Here is a 24,964-nt window from a genome sequence, read left to right as displayed (position 1 = left end):
AGGTTAATAAAATTTGTAAGAAGATCTTTTGGAAGTATAGTATAGTAACAGCTGGATTATTTACAATGACACACCTGACTATCTTCCTGATGTCTGCATTGCTTAATGAAATCTACCAAGTCCATCTGTTGGGGTTTAAATGATGATTCACAGTCCCCACCTCCTGATCCAGAACCAAGAAGTAACCCAACACTTTCTTCCAGTATCTAAGATGAAACAGTTATCAAAAGATTTCATTGATTTTCTATCTGATGTGTTTTGTATTTACAGTTTGCAGTAATATGACTCTTTTATTTTTTTTACTTCAGTTTCATATGATCATACAGATATATATTAAAGGTAAAATAAAACTGCGAGGGAACAAAGATACCTACTAGCGGAAACATACATGGTGCTTCATTTATTTACCATGCAAAGGTTGCTATGGGTCTGAACTGACAGACATGGTTTATGCCTTAATAGGTAAAGGGCATAATCTGTGTACATGCATATCAGTAACATAAAGAAGTTTAAGACATTAAATTAAAGTACTATATATATTTATTTACAGAATTGGTAAGTCATAGGAACTAAAAGCCATAAAAATACATAATTATATCTCCTAATAACTTTTTGTTATATTTATGAATTCAAAAACATCTACTGCATTAGAATAACTAAACTGTCAGCTACCTGTTTTGTCTCCTCTAATAGAAGAAACTCTAGAAATCTTCCATAACCCATCATACCAAAATCAGGAAATCCAAACTCTTCGAGCATTTTCTCTTCAATGCGGTTCAGATGTGTAAGACTGACGGCACCAGCATTCAAGCATCGTTCTATGTATGTCTTTAATGATGCTACCAAGGCGTCTGAATATAGCAACCATCAATTCATAAACAGTTTCAGAAAAGTAAGGAAAATCATCTTCTTAACAAGGAAAAGCTACATTATTGTGACATGAACTATTTAATTAGTTTAAAACAACTTTACTATAATTTAACACTTTGGTTTGTAACTATGGCATTAACTTGTAAAAATATCACCTGTCATGATAGTGGGAAGAAAATTAGGAAAATAGTGCAAATGGTAATACAAGCATGAATCTTTCAGAAATTCTTCATATGACCTTGGGAACTTCAAATGTGAAAAAAAAACCACCTCCAAATGTGACATTGACCTCTGAGATAGGGGTCTGGGTGTTGCGCATGACACATTGTCTTATTATGATGTACATTTGTGCCAAGTAATATTAAAATCCCTTTATGGATTGTCAAGTTACAGACTGGACAGGAAAAAAGCCCAGTTGACCTTTGACCTCAAAGTGTGATCTTGACCTCTGAGCTAGGGTGCGTGTGTTGCACATGACATGTCAAATCATGGGGAACATTTGTGGCAAGTAATATTACGAAATTGCCGAAAGACAGACGGACGGAATGACGAACATCTTTACAAATGGATACTTATGTGGCTACCCTTTTGTTCTCTCCATTGTTCTTTCAGCCATTTAATAGAAAGAATAGCCACATAAGAGCTTACGGAATGAATGACATCAAAGAAAAATTACAGTTAACTATTGTTCCTATAGCCACCTAAGTATCCAAATGTTAGCACAGATGGATGGACAGGGAAGTGCAATCCTACAGTCACCAAAACTGGTTCTGGTTTTCAACCAGTAGGGGACTAACAAGAGGTGTTTGTAAAACACATATGCCCCCCATGATGGGTTGTTCCTTTTCCAGTACCGTGATCACTAAGACCTTGACCTTTGACTTACTACCTTCAAAAACAATAAGGGTTATCTAATTAAAAGCCCAATCATGCTATCAAGTTTTAAGATACTGGGTCAAGTGGTTCTCAAGTTATTCAGTGGGAACCTTTTTCAAGGTTCAGGCCCCGGTGAGCTTGACCTTGGACTTACTGACCCCAAAAATAATACGGGTCATCTACTTCATAAAGCCCAACCATCCTATCAAATTTGAAGGTTCTGGGTCAACTGGTTCTCAAGTACCATGCAGAGATAGTTTTCAATGTTCAGGTCCCCTTGACCTTGACCCTAAAAATAATAAGGGTCATCTATTTCATCACACCCAACCATGCTATCAAGTTTGAAGGTTCTGGGTCAAGTGGTTCTTAAGTTATTCAGTGGGAACATTTTTATTATTAAGTTCTTAAGTTATTGTGCGGAAGCTGTTTTCAAGGTTCATACCCCTGTGACCTTGATCTTTGACTTACTGACCAAAAACAAAATGGGTCATCTTCTTTATTAAGCCCAATCATGCTATCAAGTTTAAAGGTTTTGGGTCAAGTGGTTCTCAAAATACAGTGCAGAAATAGTTTTTAATACTCAGTTCCATGTGACCTTGACCTTAGACCTTTTGACACAAAAAACAATAGGGATCATCCTTTTCATAAAGCCAAATTAAGCTGTCAAGTTTGAAGGTTCTGGATCAACTAGTTCTCAAGTTATTGAGCAGAAACTGTTTTCAAAGTTCAGGCCAGTGTGACCTTGACCTTTGACCAGTTGACTCCAATAAGAGTAGAGGTTTATAAGCCCAATCAACTTATCAAGTTTGAAGGTTCTGGATCAAGTGGTTCTAAAGTTAATGAGCAGAAACCATTTTCAAGGTTCAGGCTCCTGTGGCCTCGACATTTGAATTACTGACCCCAAACATTATAGGGGTCATCTACTTCATAGCCCAGTCATGCTACCAAGTTAGAAGATTCTGGATAATTCAAGATCAAGCCCAGGTACCTATGATTTTTAATACATATTTCCGTTTTAAACTTGACTCTCAGTCAGTACACAAAGTTTAAAGAAATTCTGTAAAATTTTTACCTATCTACATATAGAAAACTGTCCAATATGTCTTTAGAATACACACATTAAGTCTTCTGGTCTTCTCTTGCAGTAACATTTGATTTTTGAAAGACATTAGGTGTTCCCAATAATGAGATTATGTGTCATGCGCAAGACATTATTATTATTATACCAGATTTATATAGCGCCCTTTTCATGATAAACACATTCAAAGGCGCTTTACATATAGCAAACAGACATGGATCCCTGTCAAAGGTCAAGGTCAGACTTGGAGGTCAAAGGTCAACTGGGCACTTTTTTCCTCTTTGGTCTATAACTCAACTATCCAACAAGGGATTTTAATATAACATGGCACAAATGTTTCCCATGATCAGACGATGTGTTATGCGCACAACCCAGAACCCCAGCTCAAAAGTTAAGGTCACACTTTGAGGTCAAAGGCCAGTAGTGTTTTCGTCCTGTCCTGTCCATAACACTGTCATTGGTTTAGCACAAATATATCCCATAATGAGATGATGTGTCATGCATAACAATAGACCCCTAGCATATAAGTCAAATTCATACGTCAAAGGAAATAGTGTTTTTTTCCTGTCCAGTCCATAACGACTTAATAGAACTTGACACAAATGTATCCCATAATGAGACAACATGTCATGCACAAAACAAGACCCCTAGCTGGAAGGTCAAGGTCACATTTTGAGGTCAAATGTCAGTAGTGTTTTTTTCCCGTCTGGTCCAAAACTCTGTCATTCTTGAAGGGATTCTAATATTACATTGCACAAATGTATCCCATAATGAGATGACGTGTCATGAGCAACACAAAGACCCCAAGCCAAAAGTTCAAGGTCACACTCAGAGGGCAATCTATTCATTTATTTTGTTGGGTTTAACATCGAACCAACACAATTATAAGTCATATGGCGCTTTTCCAGCTTTGATTGTGGAGGAAGTCAGTGACCTTAACCACTCGGCCATAGAGGTCTCTCTCAGAGGGCGAAGGTCAAAACTTTCTTTTTCCTATCTGGCCCATAACTCTGTCATCCATCCAAGGACTTTAACATTACTTGAGACTCAGACCCCTAACTCAAAGGTCAAGGTCATATTAGGAGGTCAAAGTTCTGTAGATTTTTTTTTTTCTGTGTGGTTCATAACTCTGCCATCCATCAAGGGATTTTCATATTTTTTTGTCACAACTGTTTCCTAGAACTTTTCATGCTGTGATCCCTACCCCAAAGATCAAGGTCACACTTCAAGGTCAAAAGTCAATAGGGCTTTTCCCTGTCCGATCCATATCATATAGGTTACAAAATATTAAACCAAACTACCAAACATTGATTTATCAGTTACCACTTCCATTCAAATGAAGCAGTATGGGTGCGGGGGGTCGGGGGGTGGGGGAGCATGCACTTTTTTCAAAAGTAGTTTCTTGTTATTTCTGGTGGCCATTTTGAAAACAATGGTCATCTTTGTTTTTTATCATTTTAACAAACCTGTCTATTCTACAATCAATCTGACATGTTTACTCCATTATGAGGTAAATTCAAGTACATTTTGATAAATATATCTCATCTGTATATATAAGTTTGGACCTATTTTAAGTGGCCATTTTAAAAATGGCAGCCACCTGGAATGCATGGAGGTATTTTAGGGCCCACTTCACTTTTGCGGCTTCCTTGGTCTGGTGAAGACTGCCTGAAAGTTTTGTGTTTGTATAACATCATTTGCAGCATTTTGACTTCCTGCCCTTCTATGAAGAATACACTAATAAAACACTATACTACAGATATTAGTAATTGTAAAAGAAATGTCTTAATAATCATGACAGACTGTGTCACATTTCTCTATAGATACTGAATAAGCTCTTTCAATAAATGTTTAAACAAAAGTTGTATAGTGTACCTTTTCGCGGAGGTGGTTTATGATGCATCTGATTCTCATTTTCTTCATCACTATCATCATCAGCTGGAGTAAACATCTCTCTAACTGTCTCTTCAACAGCAGTGTTTGACATGCATATAGCAAGGTGTAGAATATTCTTGCCTAGATCATCTTCTCTCAGCATTGTCAAGAAATCCTGTTTATATAAATGTTATCCAGCCATTGATATGGTTTATGTGTGTGATGTCAGGAATAACAAGAGCTGTCAGAGGACAGCAACGCTTGACTATTCACCAGTCTTGTCAACTGAATGAATATAAAAGTCAAACAAGAGGGTCATGATAACCCTGGATCGCTCACCTGAGTAATATGTTTCAAATGTCAAACTGAAATCAAGTAACCCCTTGGGTGGCGCCAATTTTACCCCGGGGGTCATGATTTGAACAGTTTGTACAAGTCTACTAGGCAATGTTACATATCAAATATCTAAGATCTAGGCCTTCTGGTTTATTTTTAGCAAATTTATGAAGATTTCCCTATGTACAATCAAGTAACCCCTGGGGCTGGGTCAATTTGACCCTGGGGGGGGGGTCAAGATTTGAACAAATTTTGTAGAGGTCCACTAGGCAATGCTACATGTCAAATATCTAAGCTCTAAGCCTTCTGGTTTATTTTTAGAAAATTTTGAAGATTTTTCTATGTACAATCAAGTAACCCCATGGGGCGGGGTCAATTTGATCCCGGGGGTCATGATTTGAAAAAATTTCGTAGAAGTCTACTAGGCAATGCTACACGTCAAATATCTAAGATCTAGGCCTTCTGGTTTATTTTTAGAAAATTTTTGAAGATTTTCCTATGTAAAATCAAGTGACCCCTGGGGTGGTGTCAATTTTGACCCCGGGGGTCATGATTTGAATAAATTTTGTAGAGGTCCACTAGGCAATGCTACATGTCAAATATCTAAGCTCTAGGCCTTCTGGTTTATTTTTAGAAAATTTTGAAGATTTTTCTATGTACAATCAAGTAACCCCATGGGGCGGGGTCAATTTGAACCCAGGGGTCATGATTTGAAAATTTTTTGTAGAGGTCCACTATGCAATGCTACGTGTGAAATATCTAAGCTCTAGGCCTTCTGGTTTATTTTTAGAAAATTTTTGAAGATGTTCCTATGTAAAATCAAGTGACCCCTGGGGCAGGGTCAATTTTGACCCCGGGGGTCACGATTTGAACAAATTTTGTAGAAGTCCACTAGGCCATGCTACAGGTCAAATATCTAAGCTCTAGGCCTTCTGATTTATTTTTAGAAAATTTTGAAGATTTTTCTATGTACAATCAAGTAACCCCATGGGGCGGGGTCAATTTGATCCCGGGGGTCATGATTTGAACAAATTTTGTAGAAGTCCACTAGGCAATGCTACAAGTGAAATATCTAAGCTCTAGGCCTTCTGGTTTATTTTTAGACAAATTGTGAAGATTTTCCTATGTAAAATCAAGTGACCCCTGGGGCAGTGTCAGTTTTGACCCCGGGGGTCATGATTTGAAAAATTTTGTAGAGGTCCACTAGGCAATGCTACAAGTGAAATATCTAAGCTCTAGGCCTTCTGGTTTATTTTTACAATTTTTTTAAAGATTTTCCTATGTAAAATCAAGTGATCCCTGGGGCATGGTCAATTTTGACCCCGGGGGTCATGATTTGAATAAATTTTGTAGAGGTCCACTAGGCCATGCTACATGTCAAATATCTAAGCTCTAGGACTTCTGGTTTATTTTTAGAAAATTTTGAAGATTTTTCTATGTACAATCAAGTAACTCCATGGGGCTGGGTCAATTTGAAGCCAGGGGTCATGATTTGAACAAATTTTGTAGAGGTCCACTAGGCAATGCTACATGTGAAATATCTAAGCTCTAGGCCTTCTGGTTTATTTTTAGAACATTTTTTGAAGATTTTCCTATGTAAAATCAAGTGACCCCTGGGGCGGGGTCAATTTTGACCCCGGGGGTCATGATTGAACAAATTTTGTAGAGGTCCACTAGGCAATGCTACATGTCAAATATCTAAGCTCTAGGCCTTCTGGTTTTTGAAAAGAAGATTTTTAAAGATTTTCCTATGTAAAATCAAGTGACCCCTTGGGCGGGGTCAATTTTGACCCCGGGGGTCATGATTTGAACAAACTTGGTAGAGGTCCACTAGGCAATGCTTCACACCAAATATCTAAGCTCTAGGGCTTCTGGTTTTTGAGAAGAAGATTTTTAAAGTTTTTCCTTTCAGTTGCCATGGCAACCAGAGTTCTGCATGAAATTCAATTCTTTGAATAATTTTTGTAGAGCTTCACCCAAGAGACATTCCTGTGAAGTTTGGATAAAATTGGCCTAGCAGTTTATGGGGAGATGTCATTTAAAGTAAAAGTTTATGGACGACGGACGAAGTTTCAATCCATTTCCATTAATGGGTACTGAGATACCAGCTTACATACAAAAACTAAACCAAACTGGGACACCGCTGCTGACGCCCTTTCCCATTCACCTCTCAATATCTTACCTGAAAAACTGCCTTTCTCTTCAAATTCTGATATAAATACGCAATTAAATGCCTCCTTCAACAATGGCAGTACATAAATTATTCCAAATGGCCACAGTTTTGAGTGTAAATATGCCAAATGTGCAGATAAATTAAAAATTTTCAAACACTTTTAAGACTACAACTACTTCTACAAAATATACTATGCTATTACCTCAACGACCCTCCTGAACTTTGTAGGTTTTGTAAGTCTCCTGTCCTGTGTCACCATAAGGAGTACATTAAATTTGTCAAATATTTCCATGATGACTAGTTCTGGTTTCATCTTCAAATAATGCCTGCGTACTTCCAGTCCATCACCCTCTCCAGTTTGTAAAATACTGATTCGAAATTTTCTAAAAAATATCACATTTATTGAAGCATCAAAGAAAGAGACTGAGACTTATATTGAATTGAACACGTTATGTTTTATAATATTATAAGATTCTTTCACTGGTTGTAGGTGCAGATGGGTATATCCGGCCTCGAGGGTAACTGTTTAGGCGGTAACGAGGCTCCTTGCCGAGTTACCGCCTAAACAGTTACCCGAGAGCCGGATATTTCCATCTGCACCTATAACCAGTGACAGAATCTTTTTCTTGCATACCAATTTCAAGAAATAATAATAAAAATAAAATCAGTCGAACGGCTTTCTTCAAGTTAGAACTATTTCTTATAGCAGTGTATGTAAACAAAGCGCGGGAAACCAACGTCCGTAAACAGGAAGGACGTCATGACGTTTCAAAACAAATAACAATGTTTAGTTCCGGTTTTGTTTTATCAGTTGCAGCGTAACGTTATGAATTTTTGATAAAATAAAGTGATTTGAATCGAGAAATATACTATCAGGAACTAATAGGAACTGTCAAGGTATTGAACTTTTATTCCATTTTTTAAATAAAATAAAAATTACTACATAAATCTTCTACATATATGTAGTTCGTAATACGTCATTTACAGCACGAGAGTCATCTTACACCCCGGGGTGTAAGATGGAGTTTTCCAGCACCGGTAAAAATACCGGAAATCCCCGTCTGCTGTGCAAGAAAAGGGTGCCTATATCTACCTGAAAGCATCTCCAATTTCAGTCTTCAAATTTTCTTCAAAATGGTCTTTAATTTCATGGTGACTGGCTGCAGAGTCTCTTTTAGCTTTCTTCAATACCTAAAACAGAATGATGGTATATATCATATCAGGGCTCCGGAAATTTGCCGGTTTGTCGGTTTTGGACCGATTTTTGACTTTTCAGACCAATTCCTGGAGTGAAAAAATAAAAAAAATCGGTCCCGTAAAAATGAAAAAAATATATATTTCGGTCTGAAATGTCAATACACGATGACCTGCCAAGCAGGAAAGTGTTGGTCGCACCCTCAGATAATCAATAAACGTCTCAAACGGTCTGATTGATTGTCACCTTGATAATCGGTCCGTAATTAGCGCGTGACGCAATCAGTGCTCGCGCGGCACATCCTTTAATGTTTGCAGACAGCCGACTGCAATGTATTAAACATTTTTGACTGGTTTCCAAATGTTTCTGACTGGATCCAAATGGTTTCAACGGGGATCCACTTCTTTTATTTAGAATGCGACGGATGTCTTTTTTCTCAAAAGGCTATGTTTGATCACGGGTAAAAAAAATATGGTCACTGCATTTAATGAGACATCACACGGGAAACCGATATAAATAATTTTTATAATTACTTGATTTCTAAAAATTACATGATTCATTTGTTGGGACTCCAGTTGAAACAAGTACAGAAAATTGTCTTTGCAACCCGACTGTACATAAAAAAAGAAAAGAAAGAAGAAAAAAAATGGACTGGCAAACACGAATGATAAAGAAAACCGAAGTGGCGCTGTTTATCAAATCGGTCTTAGAAAATGTTTCAAAATGAAATTTTGTTTACATCAGAAGAGAATTTTATAGAATGTAGCTGCTTGTTGAAGTACAACGCCAGCGTAATGAAATATCTGTGGCCAACGCGCGTGACCTTATGGTACTATAGTATATACATGCGGGAAGTTCGATCTCAGCCTTCACATAACGTACACATTCGGTCCACGGCAGAGTATTCTTAAAATACTGAGTATGTTTGGCAGAGAATATGTGTCGAGTAAATCGCTCTGACGCATTGTATTTTATAAAATTCCGTCAAAGAATGAGGAAACATCATAAAGTGTCTGCCGTGTATACCCTTACAGAAGAAAAAGGCCTGCTGCGTACTCTTGCTGTGTACATACAGCGTATATGATGCGTACATGATGTGTACTGAAATCAAGGGCTTTAAATAGTACGCAGGATATACACCGCACATACACCGATAGTACGTTTGTAGTACACTTTTGACATGCAAATGAGCTCTGCCGCGTACTACTTGCTGCGTACATGCTGTGGACTACATAGTACACAGGATGTACGCTGGAGGAATTTAGTATGCGGGAAATAGTACACAGCATGTACGCGGCACATACACTTTTCACATGCAAATGAGCCTGCGGTGTACTACCCCTGCGGCGTACATGTTGTGTACTCCTGCGGCGTATATGCTGTGTACTGTTGCGGCGTACATGCTGTGTACTCCTGGCCCGAGTCCTGCGGCGTACATTCTGTGTACTCCTGCTGCATACATGCTGTGTACTCTTAAAACTCGTAAATTCCTTACCCCACCAACTTTCGTATGCAAATGCTGATCATTTGGACAGAAAAAAACAGAAAAAAGATAAGTGACATGCATCAATAAGTATTTACCCTTACCAAAATAATGTAGATTGATGTTATCAAATAAATTAGTATGCTTTTCTTCATCCACTTTTCAATGAAATAAATCAATTTTTGTAGCATGTAATTTGGTAAACATTTGAAGAAAATGGCGTAACTGCATCAAGGGGAAACAACTTTAATGCAACTAAATATAAGTGTTATGATTTATTATAGACGATGTGTGCATAGTATGTATTTATTTTGATTAAAATCCATCTGAGAACAATGTAGGACTGGAATTATATAAGCATTTATACACTTTTACGTCCGTAAAAAGTAGCGCACCAAAAATTTATGGATTGATTTTTTCCAATGGGGCGAGCGCAATTAGCCAATAGTTCTGAAAATATACAAGTGGCAAATCCGATGAACAACTTTTTAATTTGGTGAGGCCTTAATGAGTTAACTTAATGAGCATTAAAGCCCTTATAAAACATGATAGAATGGTGTTTTGCTTAAGAGTATTCAAATAACAGTGAGAGCTATTAATTCTTCTCATTCGGGCACTGTTGAGGCATTATCTTGGTAATTATTTCATGTATTACAAAATGTAATGCAACGAAGTTCAAATAAGGCTTTTCAATTATCCAAGTTAGAAAGCTCCAGGATTAATTCAAAATGAAAAAGAATATATTTGTACACTGCATGCAAGGTGCAGCTCAGAAATCACTAAGATGTAAGCTTCACAAATGAACATTGCAAATAGTTTGGCAAATTTTCATTGTTCAGAATACCGGTAATCTGAACTATTCTATGCTATTAAGATAAAAGTTACTCGGAAATCAAGTTCTTGCTTCCAAAAAAAAAAAAAAAAAAAAAATGTACAAATCCTTCCTGCATGAAGTGTACTTCAGACTTTTACCTAAAAAAATCAAAGTATAAACACCAAAAGAAAATGAACAAGTCCCTCCCGCGTATATGAAGTTTACTTCAGACTTTAACTTATAAAAAAAAAACTAAGTATAAATGCCAAAAGAAATTGTACAAGTCTTTCCCACGTATATGAAGTGTACTGCACAAATTTCAAAGTATCTGCGGTGTACATGCAGTGTACTATTTTCTTGTACAAGTCCCTCCTGCGTACATGCAGTGTACTCCTTAAATTTTCAGAGTCTGTGCTGCGTACTTGAAGTGTACTAGTGACCTCCTGCGTACATGTTGTGTACTCGTCGAAATAGTATGTGGCATGCGGTGTATGTAAAATGTACTCCTCTGGCGTACTACTGTGTTCGCGGCATATACACAGTAAATACGCAGCATGTACACCACAGAGGCTTGCTTCTGTAAGGGTACGGTACCGAACTCATGTGCGTTGGCTTTTAGACTAGTTAGGTACACGGTGTCAATGCCTCGGCAATTTTATCCTGCAAGTATTTTCTCGGAAAAACATCGAAATTTAAACAAAGTTGTTATATATTGGTAACGCAGTGGGTGGGGTAACGTGGTGGGTCGGGTAGCGCCGATGTCATGATTTTCGTTTCGGACCGATTGAGTTCTCAAAATTTCCGGAGCCCTGTATCATATATAACTTTCGAAATATGGATAAATGTTTGCTTATGTGTCAGTTTTTTACTGATCCATATACTTTTTACTCATTATTCATTATTCTAACACCACCAGCAAATAACCTACATACATGTAGAGCAAAATCTATCTCGGGTTATTCTTCAATAACCCATGGGCGTGCAGTGATGTCATCCGTTCCAGGGGCATAGCACGGTCGTAAAAAGTAGTTACCATTTTTTCTAACACTGTTGATACTAGTATGTTGTGTTAGAATCGAAATAACAAGTTCCCAAGTGCGATTTATCGTAGAATAACCCGAGTTTTTCGTTTTCATGCGAAACAATATATCACTCAGGCCTATGGCCTAAGTGATATATTCTTACGCATAAGAACTCAAAACACATGTTATTTTACGATAAACCATGTTTGGGAATTTATCATTTCTTAAAAAATTGTTCTTAATTACATACATGCACTCTTGTTTAGTTATGTCTGTTATTGGTAACTTTTTCAATGTACATGTAGTTGGAAATAGCAGGTCTCCACTTAAGTCTTAATGACTTTTGATCTTTATTAAGAATATTTTATCTTATTAAACTTTTATTTGTCAGTTTTTGAGGTTAGTGCAGTTTTTCAACATGTAATACCTAACCAATTTTCCTAGATTCTGTACCAGTACTAACCTGTTCTGTGCAAGTAACTGCCAACTTCTCCACATGAAGTGTAGGATGAAATGACTCCTGATACGTTTACTATAAACTCATCATGGTGAACATATATCTCGGATGGGAATCAAACCTCACAATCCTTAGATCTGCACTCTCCCTTCTGAGTTTAGTGTACAGGCTAATGTTAAACTTTTATTAAAAAATTCTACTAACAATATGTCCATAAGCAGAAGACTAACAGTGCATGGAAAATGTACATTGATGATATTCTGGAACAAAAGGGGATGATACTTTGAAATTTGTGGGAAAAAATCTAGGAATGAATTACATACTCAACAAAAGGTGGTTGATACTTACTCCAATGGCTAGTGGCAGTGACCTAATTCTTACTCCGAGCATGTAAGCATTATCAGCATCATATTCTTGCACTAGGTAGTTCATGAACGGCTCTAGTTCCAGTTTACTATTAACCCACAATCTGTTTTTTGACAGATAATTGTTAAAGTGTTCAAGAATATCCATACTTGTAATTTCAGGAATTTCTGCTTGGTTTGTTGGAAAACGGAATTGTTGAAATAAAACCGGGAATCTTTGAAGAGGTCCCGTTTTCAACATGCTAAAGTCACCCTTGTCAGGAACATAGTCTCTTAGGGCTTCCTTTAGCTCATGAAGAGTACATATTGACCTTGTTTTCAGAAAAGCTGTGATGTAAGTGTTGATTTTGCTTACAAGTCTTTTATGTTCAAAAACACATGGGACTTGGTCGACATTGTATACTCCAAGCTCTTGAATAACATTGCAGCCAAATCTCTGAAGAAGAAGTTTTTCCACTCTTTCTTGGGTGACAAATTCATTTGCATCAGCCAACATTTCAATACATTCTTTTGCAACACTGTCCACTTGTTCACTAGATGGTTTTCTGCCTAGTGGGACATAAACTGGCCTGACGTCTATAATCTTTGCCTCAAACTCTTCCTTATCTATTGGCTTTACTGCAAAATCTTTAATATCATCTGCAAATGGTTGCCACTGGTCAAGATCCCATCTATTGAATTGGCTGATTACTGTTTGCTGCTCCTTCTTGTTTTCAATCAAAGCTGTATAATTTTGGGGTATTATTCCTTCATAGCCCACTTGCATATTTTGTTTTGGAAGATTGTATTGTCCCCAGTCTACTGTTGGTGCTCCAGGTGGGTTTCTCCCAGGTACAGTCAAAGGCATCGGCATTGTCATTTGACTGACTCTAGTTGATGGTACTGTTGGTGCTCCAGGTGGGTTTTTCCCAGGTACAGTCAAAGGCATCGGCATTGTCATTTGACTGACTCTAGCTGATGGTCTGACAGCTTGATTCTTGTATATATTATTGTATAAAGATGAAATACCAGCAGACGACATTCCGACATGATGTCCTTCATTCTCCTGTTTTGATGACAATTCTCCTGTAAAATTTGATACTGGTGTCAGTGTCATTCTAGGTACAGGTGATGGCATCTGCACATGACTCAAATGAGATTCTCGTTCATCCACCTTCGTCCAGGCTGGGGTTGGTTTTCCTGCTTCTGTGTTGTCTGAATTCAGTACAACATTGGGACTTGAAATAGGAGATGGACTTTTTGACATGGATTTAGACATTACTACATGACTCCAGGTTTTTGTATTCACTGGGCTACCTTGGGTTGCTGACATGAAACTTTCAGATGCAGAAATCAGTGAAGGGGATTCACGTGGTATTGTCCCAGTTGTTGGTATTCCACTTAACTCTGTAGCTTTGTGTGGTTGTCCGACAATAGGCATATTTTGGGGCATAGGTGTGGTATGATTCACTACATTCTGTGAAGTTCCCATTCCGAAGTGACCATGAGCAGGCACTGGTATTCTATATGTTACTGGCATTCCGAGTAAGGACATCCCAGTTTGCCCATAGGTTGGAAACATTCCTAATTGATTATGGCCTTGCATTGGCATATAAAATCTATTCACCATACCTTGTAGAGGAAATCCCATGTTGCCTAATCCTGGAGTTGTTACACCAAACTGATGGGACGGTATTTCTGACTGACTCGAACCTAACCCTTGCACGGCAGGTTCTTTATTAACTGACAATGAAAGTCCTGGTGGTTCCTTTAAAGGTTTTGACATTATACCCTGTGCATGGCCTTGTCCATGTGCCATAACAGGTTCTGTTTGTATTGCTAATTTTCTCTGTTCTTCTGTTACAACTGCAGGCATTCCCAGTTGTTCTCTTACTGGTAATTGCATTCTAGCTTGTAAAGTTTCCAGTTTTGTAATTTCAGGTGGTTTTGAAGCTTCGGCAATATGCATCCAACTTGGCATTGAAGGTGCTTTCTGACCATTCACCGACTTCGGTGGTTCAGCATTCTGACCATCTATAAGCTCATCTATAACTGATTTAATTTCTTTTCTTTCGTCATCAGTATCAACATCAGACTCATCCGATAAATCTGAATCAGATAAGAACCCAAATGTGACAATATTCTTGTTTTGCTTCACAAAGTCAGCAAAGTGATCTTTGGTTTTCTTGTTTCTCCCATGGTTTGTATCAAAAACGTCTGGTAACATTGTTAGATCATGGTCAGGCCCTGTTTGAACACGGTTATTGTCATCATGTCTTTTTTGTTCTCTTTTTAGATCTGTTTCATACAGAATATTTTCTTTTTGAGCAGTATGTATATCAGATATTGAACTGAGACAAAAACTTTGTGTGACAGATTCCTTTTCCTCACCAAACCCTTCCAACTCTGTTGGTGAAAAATCATTCTCATTTAACGTTTCCTGAGAACTCACTAAGAATAGCTTTTCTGCATTCATCTGAATAACATCTGTCCACTTCTCAAACACACGGCCCATTTTTGATACTCCATAATCTTTTGCACTGACTCTTAGTCCTGTCTCTTTATGAACGAGTGTCCAGATATCATTTTTCAAAACACCATCTGGTTGCTTCTTCAGAATTCGAATAACAACATTCTTCAATTTTTCTAGCTTTGATTCATGATGTCCTTTATTCGATTTTTTTGATCTCATCTTTCCTATAAGACAAAAACAACATGACGTTTTTGTAACAATATAATCTGGCAACAGATAAGACAATTAGACAGATATACCTTTTATATAAAGTATAGCATCTGCAGGGCATCACCCTAAGCTACACTTCACTTCTTGCAAACTGGGCATAGTCTAGTATATACAAGTTGTATCTCAATAAGTTAATACTTCATTTCTTGTATACTGGTCATAATCTAGTATATTTAGTTATATCTCAATAAAATTATTCTTCAGTTCAGGCAGGACTGGGCATAATCTAGCATATACAGTTTGTATTTCGATAAACTGTACTTCACTTCTAGCAAACTAGACATTATCTAGTATATAGTTAGTATCTCAGTAAGCTTATACATGTACTTCATTTCTTGTAAACTAGACATAATCTAGAATCATATACAGTTTGTTCTTTATTTCTGGCAGAAATGGACATTATTAATTTGGTCTGTACAGTTTGTACCTCAATTAACTTATACTTTATTTCTAGCAGAAATGGACATAATCTGGTCTGTACAGTTTGTACCTCAATTAACTTAAACTTTATTTCTTGCAGAAATGGACATAATCTGGTATGTACAGTTTGTACATCAATTAACTTATTCTTTATTTCTGGCAGAAATGGACATAATCTGCAGAAATGGACATAATCTGGCATATGTACAGTTTGTACCTCAATAAACTTATACTTTATTTCTGGCAGAAATGGACATAATCTAGTATATACAGTTTGTACCTCAATTTCTGGCAGAACTGGACATTATCTAGTATTATACAGTTATGTTGATTTATTTTAGTTAGACTGTGATGAAAGTTATAATCTTGTTTAAATAATTCTTGGGTCTGCTTTCTCGAAAAATCAGTTCTAGTGTCAAATGAGGTGCTATTATAACCCTAGAGGGTCTTGAACTCCTGAACATTGGGTTGAGTGGCAGACACATCAACCAATCTATCATAGCCGTAAAAATAAAACGTCTTAATTATTTTCATAAGTTCAACACGCTTTTAGTTTACTACTTTTAATCCACCTACCGTAAAATATTAATAAACACTAGATGCCCACGGGCAACATGTCGAGCCCGCCAGCTGTCTAAAGGACTGGAAGTTGGACATGACACTCCCTGTCTCACTGAGGCAAACATTTATGCCGAATAAAAAAGAGATTGCAAAAAGTAACAAGATAAGTTATTTAAAGTAACAACAAAGGGACGTAAATCTTAAAAAAAAAAAAAAAAAAAAAAAAATTCTAAGTCCACATAAAAATCCTCACCAGTAGAGATAGGTCAAAATTCACCTGAAAATTGGATGTAACATGCATGTTGTGCTACAGAAAAGTGGTCTTGATTTTTCCCTACAACCAGTAATAAAAAAGTTACAAATATAAGTTATAGTAACAACAAAGGGAAGTAATTCTAGGATCTTGTGCATGACACTCCGTCTCATGATGATGAACAACTGTGCCAAGTTACATCAAAACCCCTCTATGCATCAAAAAGAAATGCTCCAGACAAAGTCATTTATGAATTTGACCTTTTACCTGTAAGTGTGACCTTGACCTTTGAGATAGGAACCTGGGGTTTGCGCAAGACACTCCGTTTCACTGAGGTTAACATTCATGCCAAATATAAACAAGATTGCTCCATGCATGTCAAAGTTACGGTCCGGACAAACAAATCCCAACGGACGCACGCACACACTGATGCACGCACGACCGGACGCACGCACATACACCGAACAGCCATTTGGACAACTATGTCTTCGCATCCGCAAGCGGGCTCGACAAAAATCAACCACAGAGTTTTCAGATTAAAAGTTCACAGACAAATGCCTCCTGATTCAGAAGTGTCATTTGGCACAATTAAATTTGACTTTAACACTCATACAAATCTGAAAGTAACTAACTAAAACTGTATGAGACTAAAGAAGGTTTAAAAATCAAATACCTTGACTTTCCAACTTTACAGAAGGTTTTGTCCCTGGACTGCTTTGAGTGTTGGCTTCATATCTGCTACCAGCTTTTAGACTATCCTAAAATAAAAAATATGTTACAGGACGTGTCAGTCCCTTCCTTAGGTTTGCACGCATGTGTGTGCAGTAGTGTGTATGTATGGTATATTGGGTTATGAAAAAAGAGGTCATTAGGTCAATCCTCAAAGATCTAATGAATTGATCAGGAAGTGAAGTCACCAAATTATAAAGAGATCACTTGCTTTTATCACAATATTATGTCTGGACATTGATATAATAACCTTTTTTTTACAGGTATGTAACTGCTTCTGAATGAAAAGATCTGTTTGAATTGGACATGATACAACACACTAGAACTTTACTCTTTCAAGGTAGAACTGTCATATATCAATAAATATCAACATAATATTATATCAACTGACAAAATATCAACAATACCTAAAACACAGAAGTTTAACTGACAGATTCAAATTAATTTCAAGATTAAATAACAATTTAAGAATTCATCCTTTTGGCTAATCAAAGAAACTATTTTTTTATTCATCTTTGAAAATTTTTCATCAGTTTTCCTTTTCTAATTGTTCCGATAATCCAAAATGATGTATTGATATATCATTGAGATGACCATATTGTCAACAAATCGATATAAACACGATTAACAATGTCAGATGGCCCTATTTCAAGGTAAATAATTCACCAGCTGTGTAATGTTGTGAATCAACATGAACTTTTGCCATTAACTTGATTCATTAACAGACACCTGGGGGTGAGCCCCCTCCCCTCATCCACCTCTGCCAACTGTCAATCAATATCTTTTAGTCTTTTAACCTTTTAATAGCCTGCTGGCGGCAAGCGATTTTGCCTTTGCAACCAGTGCAGACCGAGATCAGCCTGCATGGATCATAGTCTGCTCTGTTTGCTATTCAGTCATTAAATTTTTAGTGAACACCACTTCAAACAAGTGAATGCAACAATCTAAAGCATCAACTTCAAATACTTATGCGGCGTTAATGTAACACATTTAAATGCACAGCAACTGAAAATTGCTTTTATAAAACAGTCATCAGAAACACACTATGTGCAGTAAGATGCGCATAATGCCACTTTAACCTAGATTTCATCAAGACAAACAATCTGATCAAATTTCATGAATATCCAGTGAAAAATGCAGCCCCTATTGCATGCACAAAGTTTTTCTTTGATTTGATTGGAAGACCTAGTTTTAGACCCCAGATGACCCATATTCAAACTTGACCTAGATTTTATCAAGAAGATCATTGTGATTAAATTTCATGAATATCCAATGAAAAATGCAGACCCTATTGCACACAGGTTTTGCTTTGATTTGACCGGGTGACCTGGTTTTTGACCCCAGATCACCCATATTCTGATCAAATTTCATGACAAACAGACTTAAAATGTGACCTCTAGAGTGTCCACAAGGTTTTTCTTTGATTTGACCTGGTGACTTAGTTTTTGTTCCCAGATGACATACTTTCGAACTCGACCGAGAAATCATCAACACAAACATTCTTACAAGTTCCCATGACAACTGGACTTAAAATGTGGCTTCTAGCATGTTCACAAGGTTTTCCTTTGATATGACCAGGTGACCTAGTTTTTGACCCCAGATGACCCAAATTCGAACTTGGCCTAGACATCACCAAGACAAATATTCTGACCAAGTTTCGTGAAGATACAATAGATAATGTGGCCTCTAGAGTGTTCACAAGGTAAAATGTTGACGACAACACCAGACAAAATGTTGATGACAATATCTCACCTTTAAGCACTTTGTGCTTAGGTGAGCTAACAAACTGGACACAAGTCGCAATCATTAAACATGATTTGTTAGTTTAAAAAGGTTCCCATTTACTATCAATGCAATAAATAGTAAAGAACCCTATTACAACCTACTTTTTTGACCAATCAGAGCGAGTTGTTTTAAAAAAAATTTGATTCTTATTCCTGACAAATGTGACTGTTAAGCAATAATTTTCAAACAACGGTTCTATATGCTGAAGAACGCATGCGTACCAATGGCCACCCCATCATCATATTTCAAAGGAAGCGGACACATTTTTATTACTTCAAGGTGTCACTCAAAGGTAGGCAGAGAATCTGATTGGTCAAACGTAGATTTCACACTATGTCAGATAGAGACCATTAAGAGAATTCTTCGAGAAAAAGAAACCTGGGTCGGTCACTCCCTTTCTTTTTCACAAAGAATTCATTTCATAAACTCTATCTATAATGAGGATTATCTAAGTGTTACTCTGTTGATGCTATTTATATACATGCTATTTATATACATTATTTTATTGTTGTTTTTCTCTTTTTACTAATATATGTAAATCTGTCAAATGAATAAATGGAAAGCATTGTTATATATTTTTTTCTGGAAATGAGTCATAAAATTGTGAATGTTTGAATATACATGTATATTGTTGTTGTTGTTTATTGAAGGCCATACTGAAAATAAACATTATGTCAATATTACATTATGCCCATGTACATTTTGTATGTTACCTTCATTAAATAAAAATTATAAAAAAATTTATTAATATGGCCTATAAAAAAATTCTTTGTTTCCGGTAACATGCTCAAAATAAGAAGCAAATAATTTCATTAGTCAAAATCAATTTAACAGAAAATAAACTTATATAAAAAATTTATTGCCTTTAATCAGAGTACATAGTAGTCCTTGGCTATATATAAGCTTGGAAACTAGTATTTTACAACTGTGACACCTTCTAGGTCCTAAGTCATGACAATAGTGTAAGTGTTAAACAAAAGTAGCATTTTAAAATCTTTACTCTACACCTTAGATAACAAGAGCGCCGCCAAGCGGGGCAATATACGCCCGAAGGCTTACATCATAGGATGGGAGCAAAATTTTAAGAACTTGAATGTGGTAGCCCCAAAGGACTGGAACAACAAAAGGAAAACTTCAAAAAACAAATCTAAGTCCACAAAAAAAATATTCAAAGTCTACAAAAAAATACTTATCAGGTACAGGTATGTAAAAATACACCTAAAAATTGGAGGTACCATCCATGTTGTACCACAGAAAAGTGGTCTCGGTTTTTCCCTACGTCCAATAATAAAAAAGTTTCAAAATAAGCTATTTATAGTAACTTAAAAGGGAAGTAATTAAAAAAAAATTATTTTAAGCAAAAAAAAGAGATCTGCCAAATAAAAACAAGAGCACTGCAATGCAGAGCAATATCCACAAAGCAAAGTCATATATGACCTTTGACCCTTAAGTGTGACTTTGACCTTGAAGCGAGTCATCCGGAACATGCGCTCTGCACATCGTTACAATGTGGTGAACATTTCTGCCAAGTTTCTTTGAAATCCTTCCAGCAGTTCAAGAGTTACAGAGCGGACACGAAACAAACTGATATGACTTTTGACCCCTATGTGTGACCTTGATCTTGAAGCAAGTCATCCGGAACATGCGCTCTGCACGTCGTCTTGGTGTGGTGAACATTGCTGTCAAGTTTCTTTGAAATCCTTCAAGGGGTTCAAGAGTTACAGAGCGGACACGAAACAAACTGATATGACCTTTGACTCCTAAGTGTGACCTTGACCTTGAAGCTAGACATCCAAAACATGCGCTCTGCACATTGTCTCAGTGTGGTGAACATTTGTATAAAGTTTCCTTGAAATCCTTCAAGGGATTCAAGAGTTACAGAGCGGACATGAAATTGCTTAGGACAGACGGACGGACAGACGGACACCAGCGTCATAACATAATACGTCCCTTTGGGCGTATAAAAATTAGGGTAGGTAGGTCGGAATTTTTTTTTTTTTTTTTTTGGAATTTTTTTTATTAAGGGAGACTTTTCAGAAATTATTTTTGTGTCAAAAAAAGAACACAAATCAAGGGATTTAATATGCCTTAGAGCACTACTAAGTTGATTTCTAACATCACTAACCATATTTAAAGCATAAAAAGTGCAGTTTTGCAATTTTTTGTTAAAAAGTAGAAAAAAATCATTCTCCAAGGCCATAAAAACATTTAGGGTCGGGTCAAAAATTTAGGGCAGGTAGGGATACCGGAAACAAACAATTTTCTTTTTTACGCCTATTACTATTTTATTACCGGTATCATTATTATATATATTATTAAAACAGTCCTCTTCCAAGGAAAACATACTGATATCAATGTCTCAGTGCCATTCAATCCTGCAACCTCCAGTATTTTATCAGTTACTAATTAACAAATAATGACCTTGATTGAAATAACAATTAATGCTATATTGCATGATACTGGTATTTAAGTGCTAAAAGAAGATCTAACTTACTTTTCTTTCTGCCATTATCTCATGTTCAGGCTTGTACAATAGCCTATCACAGATACATTCCCTTCTACGTAGTTAGAAATATTTGTACCATTTTCCTAAAAAAAAACACACACAAGACAATTGTCAATCTTGGTAATGGAAATTAAAGCACATGAAATAGTGTCAGCATCGAAGCAAATTTATTAGTTTATCCCTGCACATTTTATCAGGTATTTTAGATTTTCACATGATTTTTACTAATCAATTATCAGCAGTAAATCATTCTAATCAATAGTGACACCAATTTTCTGAAAATCATGTTTACAATGTTTACACTTCCTGGATTGAATGAGTGCATTATGTTTACATTAAGTCATATCCATATATAGGTTATGGAACAGAAACTAGGAATTTTTTTCCAATTTCTGAAAGTGTATGCATTATTGTGGTGGTGCGGTGAAGACACCAACCACCCTAAACTTTTATACAACATCCTTAACTCATTTATGATATACTTAAAAAAAATATGTTTTTAAATAACATCATTTATTTCAATTCAAGACATCATTAATCATGTCTAATGGTATCATTATATAGTATATATATTCAATACCTACAAATATAATGTTTTATACTTAAGTTAGATATTTCACTTTCAAACATGCATCTGAAAAAATATAATGACATGTGTAAAACTTTAAAGTATCAAAAAATGTGTGTGAGTTTGTGATATCTGAAATTCTATTGATATATAACAATTTAATACTTTGAAATAAAATGTTTATTGCAAGATTTTTCACCATTTTTCATCAAACATATATCAATATCGACTGTACCTCAATTATTATTATACCAGATTTATAATAATATAAATCTGGTATAATAATAATACCTCAATATCTTTTAAAATTTCATAAAACTGTTTTGTCTTTAATGATATCCTTGATTCCACTTCTGTTATCTTAAATCTGTTTAATTTTTGAGACACAAAATCCACTTATTGAGTAAAAAGATAAGATACAAGAATTAATGAAAAACTAAAACATGATTTTAAAGATATCAAAAAACAGATATGTCTTATCCGCTTTGTGATATCTTAAAATGCATTTCAGATAATTTATGATATCATAGACTGATTTTATGATATCCATAACATGAAATTAAGGTGATGTCATTTTTTGAATTTCTGGTGAATAACAAAAAACCAAAGAATATTCAGTTCTTACCAAAAACCGTTATATTATGATTCAACCAAATAGTTTCCTTTGTCTACCAGAAAGAAACACTTCTTATATTTTAATATTGAGATTTGGTACCTTTATAACAGACAATAAACTAAAACAATAGACATTCATATGTGACTCCGGTGAGCTCAACAAAGCAATTTCAAGCACAAATATTAATGTGGAATGTAAAGTAAGTTACCCACTACAATATCCAACCAAGATACTTTCAAAAACTATGCATTTGCAGAATATAGAGATAAAAATAATTTTGACAGCTCGTGAAAACTAATGACAAATTTTGACAGGTATATGATGACTCATGACCTAATTAAATTTTTTCTGTTATTTCTAACTTCCAGTTTGATTTTCATAAAATGGGTATTCTATATTGTAGCTTACAACTCATACATTAAAACAATAAAAGAATATTTTGTTACTTCACTGTCGTTTTGTCTATCCATGTCTCGTACGAATTCCTATTGTTTCAGTCATTTGTCAGTAATTAGAGCAACTTACAGTGTTGCAATCATACAAAACACATCCCTTATTTTTACATAGATATTGAGGATTTATCTAATGACCACATGTATTGGAAACACAATTTCAATACCTACTGTGTATTGTAATAATGCTAAACTATCTCAGCCGCGACGTGTCCTTAATGTTAGATTACATAACAAAATAGTGAAACTCTATAATGCATCAAATTACATCAAAAACTAAAATGCATCAAATTACATCAAAAAATCGATCCTAAATTCTATTTTATCAGATCTTAAGATCATTAATTTTGTGATAATCGGGTAATTAATTAATTAAAGATGTCATTAAATTGAAATAATAAATATGCATTTATGAAAAAAAAAAAACATGATTTAAGTTATAACTATCTCAAAATGTTTCGGGATGGTTGGCGGGCTATGGGATCCGGACAAGGTCTGTGAGCTACCGGTCTAAGAGTAGTCGTGTTCACTAATAATCCAGTAGAGTGTCTCCATCCCACCGTCGCAGTATGCACGCGCCTTTAAAATTGAATGCACTTACCTAAGACAAATGACGAAATCCGCTCACATTTTTACAAATGGTGTTAAGTGTTGACAGGGGACACAACTATGGAATTTAGGACTATTGTGTCATATATTTACTGTCCCATACTAAAAGCAGAACGAGCCTAAAATGGGTCAAATGCTCTCAGATAATATGGTTCAACATGCCACGAATACCTAATAATTAAATTCCTAATGTGTGTTCACTTTTTTTTACGCCACCATATTACGTCATCACGTCAAATCCGCTGAATAAGAAACTTTAGGGTATAGCGGATTTTAGGGTATAGAGGATAGATTGATAAATTTTAGATTTAGAATTGAATTATTTTTTAAATTTTCATATCTTTCTTTACTGGCATGCAAACAGACATTCTGACATACATTTTAAATATTTGCTTGTTGTGTTATTTTTCATATGTCATCAAATGTGAAATAAAGCTATCCCCTATAGACTAAATCAGTGTACTGTATATGTAAAAAACGTCAGTGAATGAAAAGCGGTATTAGATAGAAATTATAAAGCTGAATGTTTTTGAAAAGAGAATACATTATTATTCTGATTTAGAGTAAAGAAATCTTGGAAAGTTTGTTAAGATGTGGATTTTAAACTAGTAATGGAGAAAATGACCAAAACTATCCTGTACACCCTAAATCAGCTCATATGTAAAGAATGGCTTGGAGAGAAAAAACACATGAATTTCTATGAAATGCTGACTGTTTTAAGAAGAATAGATGTTTTCTGCCTGATACACTGATTAAAAAACTACTATTTTCATTTCTCTGAATTGGAATGCAGGAAAAATTAGTTAGCTATCCGCTATACCCTAAAGCACTGTACAAAACATGGGAGCCAGCAAGTCCTTGATAATGTGTTAGAATAGAAATAATATATCTCAAACAGTGATTTGCTCTTGAATAAAATCATCGTTTGTCGTTTAGTAGCCCAACAAATTTGACGCCATATTTCCAGTGCACATCGCCTTGACGAATTGCTGCACTTTGGTATATTTTCAGGTAAACAAGTGGACTATCAGTGCAAAAATTAGCGGCCGAATTCAAATCATGGGAGCTGAAAAAGCGACTGCGCCGGTGCGGTTATATGTAGTTAACATGATATTGGAACCATCTACGCTTTTCGCGTAACATCAAACTTGCCTACAAAAATGTATGGCCAAATTACACAAAGATTGCAAATTAACAGT

At 35.8% G+C, this 24,964-nt stretch overlaps 1 protein-coding gene across 1 annotated transcript in view; it reads right to left on the bottom strand.

Moving 5' to 3' along the window:
• The window catches only part of LOC128552593 (uncharacterized), a 46,675-nt gene extending 29,431 nt beyond the window's left edge, over positions 1-17,244 (bottom strand). Inside the window, exons 1-7 of the mRNA XM_053533641.1 lie at positions 17,174-17,244; positions 12,528-15,220; positions 8,302-8,399; positions 7,411-7,591; positions 4,700-4,874; positions 673-851; positions 75-206 (exon numbers count right to left, since the gene is read on the bottom strand). Coding sequence (XP_053389616.1) covers positions 75-206; positions 673-851; positions 4,700-4,874; positions 7,411-7,591; positions 8,302-8,399; positions 12,528-15,215 — 3,453 coding nt within the window. The 5' untranslated portion in view covers positions 15,216-15,220; positions 17,174-17,244. The remainder of the gene's footprint in view (positions 1-74; positions 207-672; positions 852-4,699; positions 4,875-7,410; positions 7,592-8,301; positions 8,400-12,527; positions 15,221-17,173) is intronic.
• Between the last annotated feature and the right edge of the window lie 7,720 nt (positions 17,245-24,964).

This window comes from Mercenaria mercenaria, unplaced genomic scaffold (assembly GCF_021730395.1).
Source record: "Mercenaria mercenaria strain notata unplaced genomic scaffold, MADL_Memer_1 contig_2933, whole genome shotgun sequence".
In the NCBI taxonomy this organism is placed as follows: Eukaryota; Metazoa; Mollusca; class Bivalvia; order Venerida; family Veneridae; genus Mercenaria; species Mercenaria mercenaria.
The sequence above is the reverse complement of the archived record's forward strand: the minus strand, read 5'-3'. Positions and strand labels throughout refer to the sequence as shown.